At 42.3% G+C, this 11,863-nt stretch overlaps 1 protein-coding gene across 1 annotated transcript; it reads left to right on the forward strand.

Moving 5' to 3' along the window:
* Positions 1 to 1,563: 1,563 nt before the first annotated feature.
* On the forward strand, positions 1,564 to 3,218 carry LOC131366443 (amphoterin-induced protein 3). The gene has a single exon (XM_058410945.1). It carries the CDS (start codon positions 1,564 to 1,566, stop codon positions 2,944 to 2,946), a length of 1,383 nt encoding a protein of 460 aa, XP_058266928.1. The 3' UTR covers positions 2,947 to 3,218.
* Positions 3,219 to 11,863: the final 8,645 nt, after the last annotated feature.

An 11,863-nucleotide genomic window follows, 5' to 3' on the forward strand; every position in this document is an offset into this window, starting at 1 on the left:
GTGGTCAGGTACCCTTGAAGGTCATCTAGCACGCAGACCACGCTGATGTAAACGGTTTCGAATGCTCTGACGTGACACTTGGGTTCCTCTCACCTCCCTTAAATGTGCCTGGAGTGGAGTGGCGTTCATCATCCGGTTCCGCAGGGCACTGTTCACAATGAAGCGCTCATCAACGTGGGATGTGGCCAAAGGACGTCCACTTCAATGCCTTTCTGTGACTCTTCCAGTCTCTCTGTATCTCTGTCCCAACCTGCTGATGACACTCTGTGACACTCTAAGCTCAGTGGCCACTTCCCTCTGAGAACATCCTGTTTGAAGCCTCACAATGGTGAGGTTCTGTTGATCAGTTGTTAGGTGTGGTCTTGGTCTTATGATGTCAAAATGTGAACAGCATGATGAAGAGGACTGTTTAAATACCAATTCTAATTGAACCAGAAAATTTATTGGTTGATTCATGGATCAAACACCAGTTGTGAATTTTGCCGTTTAGCACCTTGTTAGAGAACAGCAAGTTCTGCAAAAAGTACTGAAACACTGAACAGTGTAGAGAAGGTCAAATTAAGTTCACCTGTAAAGGTTATAGTGCATTTTAGGTGCATCCTGAAATTTCACCCGAAAGCCGAATATCCTTAACTTTTTGTGAGTAGTATATATATGTGTATATATATATATAAAAGGTCTGAAAAATACCATTCCATACCATCCAGCTCGGAGGTTCATCATGAGTCTCACAGTGTCATCCTGTGCCAGTGGCGTATGCTGAAGTGTAATCAGAACAAGACTGATGCGCTGTGACAGCAATAAAGAACTCCAGGCTAGCATGACCAACACTCATACAACAGCTGCCAACTACCCAGGAGCAGAAGCAGGAGGAAACTGGTGGGAGATGATGCTGGCAATTCAATGTATGTTATACAGATAAATTTCCCCTTGTCATGTACCAAAAGCTGTCAGGATAGTTTAGGTGAAAAGATGTTGGATGATTAGATGCAACCTCAGGAAAACGAACTGCAGGAGAAAGAGACAGTGAGGGAAAGTGTGAAAGTGTGCAGACTCTAAGTGAAATGGATATGAAGGGAAACAATGCCAGAAGGGATTTAAATAAATGAAGAGAGAGAGAGAGAGAGAGAGAGAGAGAGTGAGTGTGTGTGTGTGTGTGTTTTGGATTCAGCAGGAGAGAAATAAAGCTGGGTTCAGAGATTAGGACATGTTTTCCTGGTCTGTGTTTTCATTTAGAAGATGGATGCATGGCTCATGTGGAATAAATGCTGAAGTGGACAACACTGTGGACAGTGATATGGATTTTTTTTTAACAAGAAGTGATCATTGGAGCAACCACACTTTTTGAACCTCACTTTATCTGTATTTTGTGAGTATTGCAAAGATATTATTCTGGTCTGAAACACATTACCTATCTGTAATGTGCATACTGGGATTGTTGTTTAGAAATATCGTTATCTGGGACTTAAGTGGATTAAAAAAAATAATAAAAATTTGTGGATCCAAGATTATATATTCTCTATTCTGCTTTCGGTGTGTGGACCAATTTGAATTGGAAGCAGAATGACCTCTACAGCTTGCTTAGCTCTGATTGCTTTCTGGCTCCACTTGTCAGACGCTAACTGCCCTCCAGGATGCCTGTGCACCTCGGACATTGTAAACTGTGGTTCTGTGGGTATGGAGAGATTTCCCCCTGTATTACCCCCCACCACTTCCACCCTGGAGCTCAGCCATAATCGGCTCACATGGCTGGCACCGGGCACCTTCCATGGACTGGCCAGGCTGAATGTTCTGTGTATGTCTCATAACCAAATTTCTTTGTTGAGCCCTGCAGCCTTCCACAACACCAGCACTTTACACCACCTTGACCTCTCTTCCAACAGACTGCAGACGGTGGGGAGACATCCTTTCCAAGACCTGCTGGGGTTGGAGGAACTGCTGCTCTACAATAACCGCATCAGCCATGTAGAGAGCAATGCTCTGATGGGGCTGAGCAACCTCAGGAAGGTTTACCTGAGCCTCAACCAGATTACAGACTTCCCCTTTTTCTCTATCCGCAAGCATAGCCATCCTAAGCTGGTCGCTCTGGACCTCTCGTCTAACCGCATATCCCGACTGCCTCTGGATGATATCATTGTGTTGCCTGTGACTGTACAAAGAGGCTTGTTCATCCATAATAACAGCTTTGTATGCGACTGTTCCACATATCGCATGTTTTGGCACTGGGAGAAGGAGGGTTATGAAGCTGTCAGAGAGTTTAAGGATGAATATTCATGCCAGATTTTTGGAGAACCACTTGTCTCCATCAACTTCCTCCACAGCCCTCGCTTCTTTGATAACTGTACCATCGAGAAGATGATTTCTTTGATCTCCCCCAAGGCTGACATGAGAGTCTATGAGGGGGATCAGGTCAGAATAGATTGTACTGGTACCCTTAGCAACGTGGTTCTCTCGTACTCTTGGGTTATTCCTCACCAACACAACATGACTGATTTGATTCGAAATGGCACCCTGCGGCTGAACAAAGACGGCAGTCTGGAGATCCTATCTGTCCGGCTAAGGGACTCCGGACTCTACAGCTGCCTAGCTGTGGACACGGTCGGGATGATTAATGAAACCCGTGAAGTGAACCTGACTGTAGATCCTCGCCGTTTGCATTCAGAGCCGTTCAGCACAGGACACACCACCCTGCTGAGCTGCGCCATCACTCTCTTCCTCATACTTGTCTATCTTTTTCTAACGCCTTGTCGCTGTGGCTACTGCGGAGCCTCACCGACCTCGCCAGCAATCTCTAGCTTCGAGGAGGATCGCCAGTCTCTGGCTTTCATCTTTGGTGTTTCACCAAAGCTTATGGATAACTGCAACTCTGACAAGCGTTTGGCGTTCCTTGAGCCGCCCATGGAAGAAACAAATGGCCATCTCAGAGCAGAATTAAAAGCTGACTAGAAGAATGGTGGGATCATATGCAGCACTGGTTTTGTGTAGAAAGGTCTGATCATTCAGTTCAGGTGTACAGATGTAAAATGGTTCTGTTGTTGCTTTCTTTTAATGTATTACAATAAACCAGTTCAGCATGAGATCAAACAGCCATGGCTGTTTGTCCGTATATTTGATTTGGCACAGGTTTTACCCCTTCCTGTCGTGACCCTTCCATTTTATCCAGGCTTGGGACCGGCACTGAGAGTTAACTCTTCAGTGGCTGGGTTGGTTTGGCTGGGAATCGAACCCAGGCCATGGCATTGAGAGTGCTGGATCCTGACGCTGGACCACCAGGGGACTCTTGGAAAAAAACAATATAAATTTTTATTATTTTCTGTTTTTCCTCTAGCTCTTTCCTCTAACATGTGTCCTTGTAAGATATATATACTATATATATGTTTGTGTATATATATATATATATATGTATATGTGTGTCTTGAGACTGTGTGACATATATATTGTATAAACCTCTTTTGAAATGTCAAATAGCTTTTAACTGGCACATGGTGGTGTAGGAGTAAATATACGGCAAACAAACTTATCACCAGGACAAATCCTCTTAATCATATGCTTTGAACATTTTGGCACCAATTTTTTTATGACTATAGAATCACACCAGCACTGGGTCCTGCCTCTAGCACTGCAGTTTAATTGGGGACAGGCGTGGGATGAAGCTGTTCATGCTGGTAACTCATCATTTAATGGTGAAGCAGATGAGAACCTTATAGGGCAAAAACCATAATCTATGTTTGTGGACAAATTGTAGAAGAGATTGTAGATTTGAACTCAGATGATCTCTACTCTCAGATACAAATTAAGATCAATTATGAGTTTTACAGCATTTCAGTAGTAATGTATTTAAAGGGAGTGCTGGACTGTTTGTTTCCCAATAAACTGGAGGTGAAAGCAAAAACATCAAACTGCTGGTTCATAAAGAAATGATGCTTTAGCGAGGGATTAACTGGTTCCTGTCCCTCCTACAAGAAGCCTACACACAAATCCTTCTCATTCATGCAGTGTTCCAGTTTCTTCACCTTCATCCAAGTCACGTTACTCTGAATTTAGGACACATTCGTATGTTTTATTCGTTATCACAGTCAGCTGCATGAAAACACCGTCTGTAAAAGTAAAGCGCTTTGGATTCACTATTAAAGTCAGATTAATCGTGTTTCATCCGTTCCTATGAAGACTATTTCCCAGCTTTGGTTGTCATGCTGTGAGTTTGTGGATTTTAATTCGTTTTGTTTAGGTCACTCAAGTGTTTATCATCGTGTGCTGCAGGCTTATGTTGTGATTTGTGTACATGAAAGTCACCATGGAATCAAAGTCTTTGAAGAGACAAAGCTGTACTTTGTTACATAACAGTGTTGCTCATAGACCCCTTCCCACACACACACACACACACACACACACACACACACACACACACACACACACATACATACAGTGTCCATGTGTTGCATTGCAGGGATGACCAGATTATCTGTGCAGGGACATGACCAGGACAGGATTTACCAGATTACTCTTGGGATAAAGCAGGTGTGTGATCATCAAGCTTTCCTCTTTCTTTTATCTCAAATGTCACGAAATGAAAGTGCAGATAAAAGTGACATCCACTCACATGTAAATCATGCAAACGCAACTGAGAGGTTGTAGCATGCAAAAGTTGTGGTTTGCTAGTAGCAGAAGCCGGTCTGTGATGTCAGCAGCCTTTCACTAGGCTCCATTGTTACACCATAAGACGCAAACAAAACCTTGTTCAAATTCTATAACAGACTGTGAGATAAGGTTTTTCCATGGCAGATTATATAATGAAGTTCCTCTTCATGATTAAAACCTGCAGTTAAGGAAAACTTAATATGTTCTGCTTACAGACATACACCGATCAGCCATAACATTATGACCACCCGAATAATATTGTGTCAGTCCCCCTTTTTGCTGTCAAAACAGCCCTGACCCTTTGAGGCATGGACTCCACTAGATCCATGAAGGTGTGCTGTGGGATCTGGCACCAAGATGTTAGCAGCAGATCCTTTAAGTCCTCTAAGTTGCAAGGTGGAGCCTTCAGGATAATTACAGGACCTAGAGAATACTTTTGATAGATACTGACCACTGCAGACCGGGAACACCCCACAAGAGCTGCAGTTTTGGAGATGCTCTGATCCAGTGGTCTAGCCATCACAATTTGGCCCTTTTGGTCAAACTCACTCGAATTCTTACACTTGTCCATTTTTCCAACATCAACTTTGAGGACAAAATGTTGACTTGCTGCCTAATATATCCCACCCACTAACAGGTGCCATGATGAGGAGATACTCAGTCTTATTCACTTCACCGGTCACAGTTCATAATGTTATGTCTGATTGGTGTAGGATTTATGTTTGCAATAGATGGAATTAAGCTGAAAAATGTTGCATTCATTTAAGAACAAAAATCCTTTAAAAATCATTATACTGTGGAGTTACATAAGATCACCTTTGTCTGAACATCTGTATCTGTGTTGCAATTACATAAGAAATTTTTATACCAAGTTCTTCATTTGGGTTGATATGAAGACTTTATTTAGTGACGTCTGCCCTCTAGTGGTCATCACTGTAGTGCCATGAGAGCAGATGGTTTCAGCCAGAGCATGTACTGCAAGGGTGTCCGGAACGGTCCAGTGTGGGTGCAGGTTTTCATCCCAACAGAGCAGAAGACATATCCTAGTGTACAGAAAGCCAAAATCAGTTGAATCAGGTGTGGCTCCTGCTTGTTGCTTCTTGAAATGAAAACTTGCAGCCACACCGGCCTTTCCTGGACAAGAGTGGACATCCCTGATGTACTGTGTGTCCAGGCATGATGTTGCATGATGACACAGTATGTTGGAGATCAGTGTGCTATAGTAAGATGTTTGATAGATGTTTGAAGCTTGACTAAATCAAAATAAAATGAAGACTAATCATGAAAACTTTAACCTTTAACAGAATTAAGTCATTCATTTATCAGAAAGAGAGGAAAGTCTTAGGATTGATGTCTTTAACAAATATATATATATATATACAGTGAGGGAAAAAATTATTTGATCCCCTGCTGATTTTGTACTTTGCCCAAAAAAATGATCAGTCTGTAATTTTAATGGAAAAACACATTTCAGAAAAACACATTTCAGAAAAGTTATACATTGATTTGCATTTTATTGAGTGAAATAAGTATTTGACCCCTTTGCAAAACATGACTTAGTAATTGGTGCCAAACCCTTGTTGGCAATCACAGACGTCAGACATTTCTTGCATTTCTTGTAGTTGGCCACCAGGTTTGCACACATCTCACATCTCAAGGAATTTGGGCCCACTCCTCTTTGCAGATCCTCTCCAAGTCATTAAGGTTTTGTGGCTGACCCTTCAGCTCCCTCCACAGATTTTCTATGGGATTAAGGTCTGGAGACTGGCTAGGCCACTTCAGGACCTTAATGTGCTTCTTTTTGAACCACTCCTTTGTTGCCTTGGCCGTGTGTTTTGGGTCATTGTCAGGCTGGAATATCCATCCACGACCCATTTTCAATGCCCTGGCTGAGGGAAGGAGGTTCTCACTCAAGATTTGACGGTACATGGCTCCGTCCATCGTCCCTTTGATGTGGTGTGGTTGTCCTGTCCCCTTAGCAGAAAAACACCCAAAGCATAATGTTTCCACCTCCATGTTTGACGGTGGGGATGGTCTTCTTGGAGTCATAGGCAGCATTCCTCCTCCTCCAAACACGGCGAGTTGAGTTGATGCCAAAGAGCTGGATTTTGGTCTCATTTGACCACAACACTTTCACCCAGTTCTCTTCTGAATCATTCAGATGTTCACTGGCAAACTTCAGATGGTCCTGTACATGTGCCCCAGACCGAGGAAGATTGACAGTCCTTTTGTGTTTCTCCCATTTGGGAATAATCGCACCAACTGTTGTCACCTTCTCACCAAGCTGCTTGGCGATGGTCTTGTAGCTCATTCCAGCCTTGTGTAGGTCTACAATCTTGTCCCTGACATCCATGGACAGCTCTTTGGTCTTGGCCATGATGGAGAGTTTGGAATCTGATGGATTGCTTCCTTCTGTGGACAGGTGTCTTTCATTCAGTTAAGGAGCTGAGATTAAGAGCACTCCCCGAGAGTGCTCCTACTGTAATCTCAGCTCCTTAACTGTATAAAAGACACCTGGGAGCCAGAAATCTTTCTGACTGATAGGGGAACAAATACTTTTTCACTCAATAAAATGCAAATCAATGTAGAACTTTTCTGAAATGCGTTTTTCTGGATTTTTTGTTGTTATTCTGTTTCTCACTGTTCAGATAAACCTACCATTAAAATTACAGACTGATCATTTCTGTGTCAGTGGGCAAATGTACAAAATCAGCAGGGGATCAAATCATTTTTTCCCTCACTGTATATATATATATATTGTTTAATGGTGGATAATACCATCCAGAATAAAATAAACCAGGCTTTAATAGCCCAGGGACCAGTTGAGAAGTTAATGAGTTGGACGGTTCATCAGTCTGCATGCAGCTGCCAGCAAATGTCTAAATGAAAAAAAAAAGTTGTTAAGAATAAAAGAAAGCCACCAAGGACCATGTAATTCTATGTGAATTATATTATGCTTAATGAGCCCAGTAATTGTTAGATTACACTGCCTGCCCCCAAAAACTATAGCATGCTTTCATTTCCAGAGCTGCTTAATTGAACTAGACTAATATTTATTTCTCACGTTCATCTTATTCTCCCAAATGCATTAAAAAAAAAAAAAATCTAGGACAGCTTTATGTATATTCACAGATCACTTTGTTAGAAACGCTATACTGATACTGTGTACAGCAATGTTAGCAGCAGATCCTTTAAGTCCTGTAAGTTGTGAGGTGGAGCCTCCATGGATCGGACTTGTTTGTCCAGAACATCCCACAGATGCTGGATTGGATTGAGATCTGGGGAATTTGGAGGCGGAGTCAACACCTCAAACTAGTTGTTGTGGTCATCAAACCATTCCTGAACCATTTCTGCTTTGTGGCACGGTGCATTATCCTGCTGAAAGAGACCACAGCCATCAGGAATCCAGGACAGCTTTATATATACTCACAGATCACTTTGTTAGGAACACTATACTGATACTAACAGTCTCAGTCTTTTATTCTGTGAATCAAACCAACATTCAAAATTCAGGTGTGGAAAAAAAGCACACACCTTTTCCACGACAGAAACTGAAGACCAGGGTTTTTTTTCCACCTTTAGAAATGACCTGTGACAGTCCAGACATAATAAAATAATAATAATTTAAAAAAAGTAATTTGTTTCACTTGAGACATGTAGTTCACCTTGTACTCCAAAATAATTTTATTTTACAGTACGTTTTCATCTCTCTCTCTCTCTCTCTCTCTCTCTCTCCATTTCATTCAGCTACATCGAATTCCTTTCTCCTAAAGCCTGTGTGCTTTTCCTGATGATGGCCTGCTGCAGCAATTTGAGCGTTCTCATTACAGCCTAAATGAGGTACTGTGGCGTAATTAGCTTGCAGTTGGAGCTCCGTCAGTCTTGCTTACAGCATAGAGAAATGTGTTGTGCCTCTGTTTCTGCTTAATGACTTGAGGACAAATAAGAAGGTTTATGTTCATGCTCAATTTCCAGGAATAGTGACTGCCATTCTTCTTAGCCTCATTAACATGTCTGCAAATCTGATTATTTCACTAAGTTGTTCTTATTGCTTGATATTGTATAACCTTGTGTATATGGGTCTCAAAGCACTGAGGTTAGAGTGAGGTTGGAACTAAGTGAAAAGTAAAGTCTTGATCCTTCGGGGAATATGTTTTAATGGGACTAAAAAAAAACTGCACTCTTTTGGTCATGCTTCATTTGGTCACAGTGAACGAATTCATTAAATGAACTGACCAAGTGTATGCAGCCTTGTAGGAATACTGAGCCAATTAATCTTGATGTGTCCCAGTCCCTGTGCTACTTCTACATTAAAATCCTACCTTGAGCATCAGTGATGTCAATATATATCTGATTTATCTTAAAAAATGAAGTGGTCTCTATGGACTTTTTCTTTTCTTTTTTTTGTGCTCAGACGGTCACCCACACTGAGGATCAAGCGAGCCTGGAGCTCTTACATTTCCATTTCCATTTAGTAGAGGAACATTATTAGAGAAATTTAGTAGAGGAACACTATTATAACAATTAGACCACTGTTTTAATCTTTTTATATATAAAACTTCAAGTACTTCGTGTACACTATATTGCCAAAAATTTTGAGACATCTGCCCTTACATGCACATGAATGTAATATGGAGTTGTCCCGCCCTTTACAGCTATAACAGTTTCAACTCTTCTGGGAAGGCTTTCCACAAGGTTTAGGAGTGTGTTTATGGGAATTTTTGACCGTTCCTCTAGAAGAGCATTTGTGAGGTCAGGCACTGATGTTGGACGAGAAGGTCTGGGTCACAGTCTCCGCTCTAATTCATCACAAAGGTGTTCTATGGGGTTGAGGTCAGGACTCTGTGCAGGCCAGTCAAGTTCCTCCACACCAAACTCACTCATCCATGTCTTTATGGACCTTGCTTTGGTCACTGGTGTGCAGTCATGTTGGAACAGGAAGGGGTCATCCCCAAACTGTTCCCACAAAGAGCATGAAATTGTCCAAAATGTCTTCATATGAAGCTGAAGCATTAAGAGTTCCTTTCACTGGAACTAAGGGGCCGAGTCCAACCCCTGAAAAACAACACCTGAACTCAATGATCTGGAGGGGTGTCCCAAAACTTTTGGCAATACAGTGTATTTTAGCATCCTTGGAAATTCAAAATTCTTTGGATAAGTTTATTAAGATGACTTTTTCACATACTACAGCCCACAGTTACTTCAAAAACGTTATTGCTCTATGATTAAAGTGGTTATGATGACCATCACACCCATATTTAATTCTTCACCAAACTTCTGCCACAGTGTTAGAGACCTACAGTTGTCCAGGATGTCTTTGTATGGTGTAGAATGAAGATTACCCTTGGCTGGAACTAAGGGACCCAAACCTGTTCCAGCATGACAATGCACCAGTGCACAAAGAAAGGTCATTAGAGACATGGTGTGTCAAGTTTGAAGTGGAATAACTTGGCTATCCTGCACAGAGCCTCGACCTCAACCACCACTGGGCACATTTGGGATGAACTGGAATGCTGACTGTGTGCCAGACCTCCTCAACCGACATCAAAGCCTGACCTTACTAATGCTCTTGTGGCTGAATGAGCTCAAATCCCCACAGCCACACTCCGAACTCTAGTGGAAAGCTTTCCAAATATAGTGGAGATTATTATAACAGAAAAAGGGGCTAAATCTGGAAAGGCTGTTTAACAAGCACACGGTCTGGTGTAACTTTTGGCCATACAGTCTCCATAGTCTCTAAAATAGAAAGTGAGTGCGAGAGGTTTGAGGCGCAGTGTTTAAAATTAATATTTTATCACCAAGATGAAAGCTAGCATTTAATTAGCCAATAATCAGTTCCATTAGCCTTTCACGTCAGTGCACGTGTTCAGAGTGAGAACAGAAGGTGAGACATCTGGCAGCATGTCCTGTTAACTTAACAAATCTCTCCATGTTCATGTTACAAGAAATTGTTACCACTGTACAGCTATGAGGTTGCTGAGATTACAGACCCGCACCGAAAAAGATTTTATAATGAAATCCACGAGAAATTTACACGAGTCTTAACAGCAATTCTTCAGTCCAGAGTACCTAACTGTTTACATTACAGTTGTTATTAAGCAGCAAGTATATCTCCTCATCATGGCCCCTGTTAGTGGGTGGGATATATTAGGCAGCAAGTGAATATTTTGTTCTCAAAGTTGATGTTAGAAGCAGGAAAAATGGACAAGCGTAAGGATTTGAGTGAGTTTGACCAAAAGGGCCAAATTGTGATGGCTAGACCACTGGATCAGAGCATCTCCAAAACTGCAGCTCTTGTGGGGTGTTCCCGGTCTGCAGTGGTCAGTATCTATCAAAAGTGGTCCAAGAAAGGAACAGTGGTGAACCGGAGACAGGGTCATGGGCTGTCAAGGGTTCTGATATAAAGGGGTCAGGATACACAGTGCAGGACGGGTCAGGGCTGTTTTGGCAGCACCAACACAATATCAGGCAGATGGTCATAATGTTATGCCAGGTCAGTGTATAGTACAGTATATTATACATCAGTTAGCTCCGACCCAGTGATTTAATTGGTCGAGTGACGGTCTTTATATTCTTTTACCCACACCGGGACATTTCACTGTGTGTATCACTCCACTTGTCTGTGTTCGTTAAAGTCCACTTCCAATAACACATCATAAACTGACAGGGCAAATAATCATTTCCAGGAATATACACACTATATTGCCAAAAGTATTTGCTCACCCATCCAAATAATCAGAATCAGGTGTTCCAATCACTTCCATGGCCACAGGTGTATAAAATCAAGCACCTAGGCATGCAGACTGTTTTTACAAACATTTGTGAAAGAATGGGTCGCTCTCAGGAGCTCAGTGAATTCCAGCGTGGAACTGTGATAGGATGCCACCTGTGCAACAAATCCAGTCGTGAAATTTCCTCGCTCCTAAATATTCCACAGTCAACTGTCAGCTGTATTATAAGAACGTGGAAGTGTTTGGGAACGACAGCAACTCAGCCACGAAGTGGTAGGCCACGTAAACTGACGGAGCGGGGTCAGCGGATGCTGAGGCGCATAGTGCGAAGAGGTCGCCAACTTTCTGCAGAGTCAATCACTACAGACCTCCAAACTTCATGTGGCCTTCAGATTAGCTCAAGAACAGAGCGCAGAGAGCTTCATGGAATGGGTTTCCATGGCCGAGCAGCTGCATCCAAGCCATACATCACCAAGTGCAATGCAAAGCGTCGG

The sequence above is a fragment of the Hemibagrus wyckioides genome, linkage group LG15 (assembly GCF_019097595.1).
Source record: "Hemibagrus wyckioides isolate EC202008001 linkage group LG15, SWU_Hwy_1.0, whole genome shotgun sequence".
Lineage (NCBI taxonomy): Eukaryota > Metazoa > Chordata > Actinopteri > Siluriformes > Bagridae > Hemibagrus > Hemibagrus wyckioides.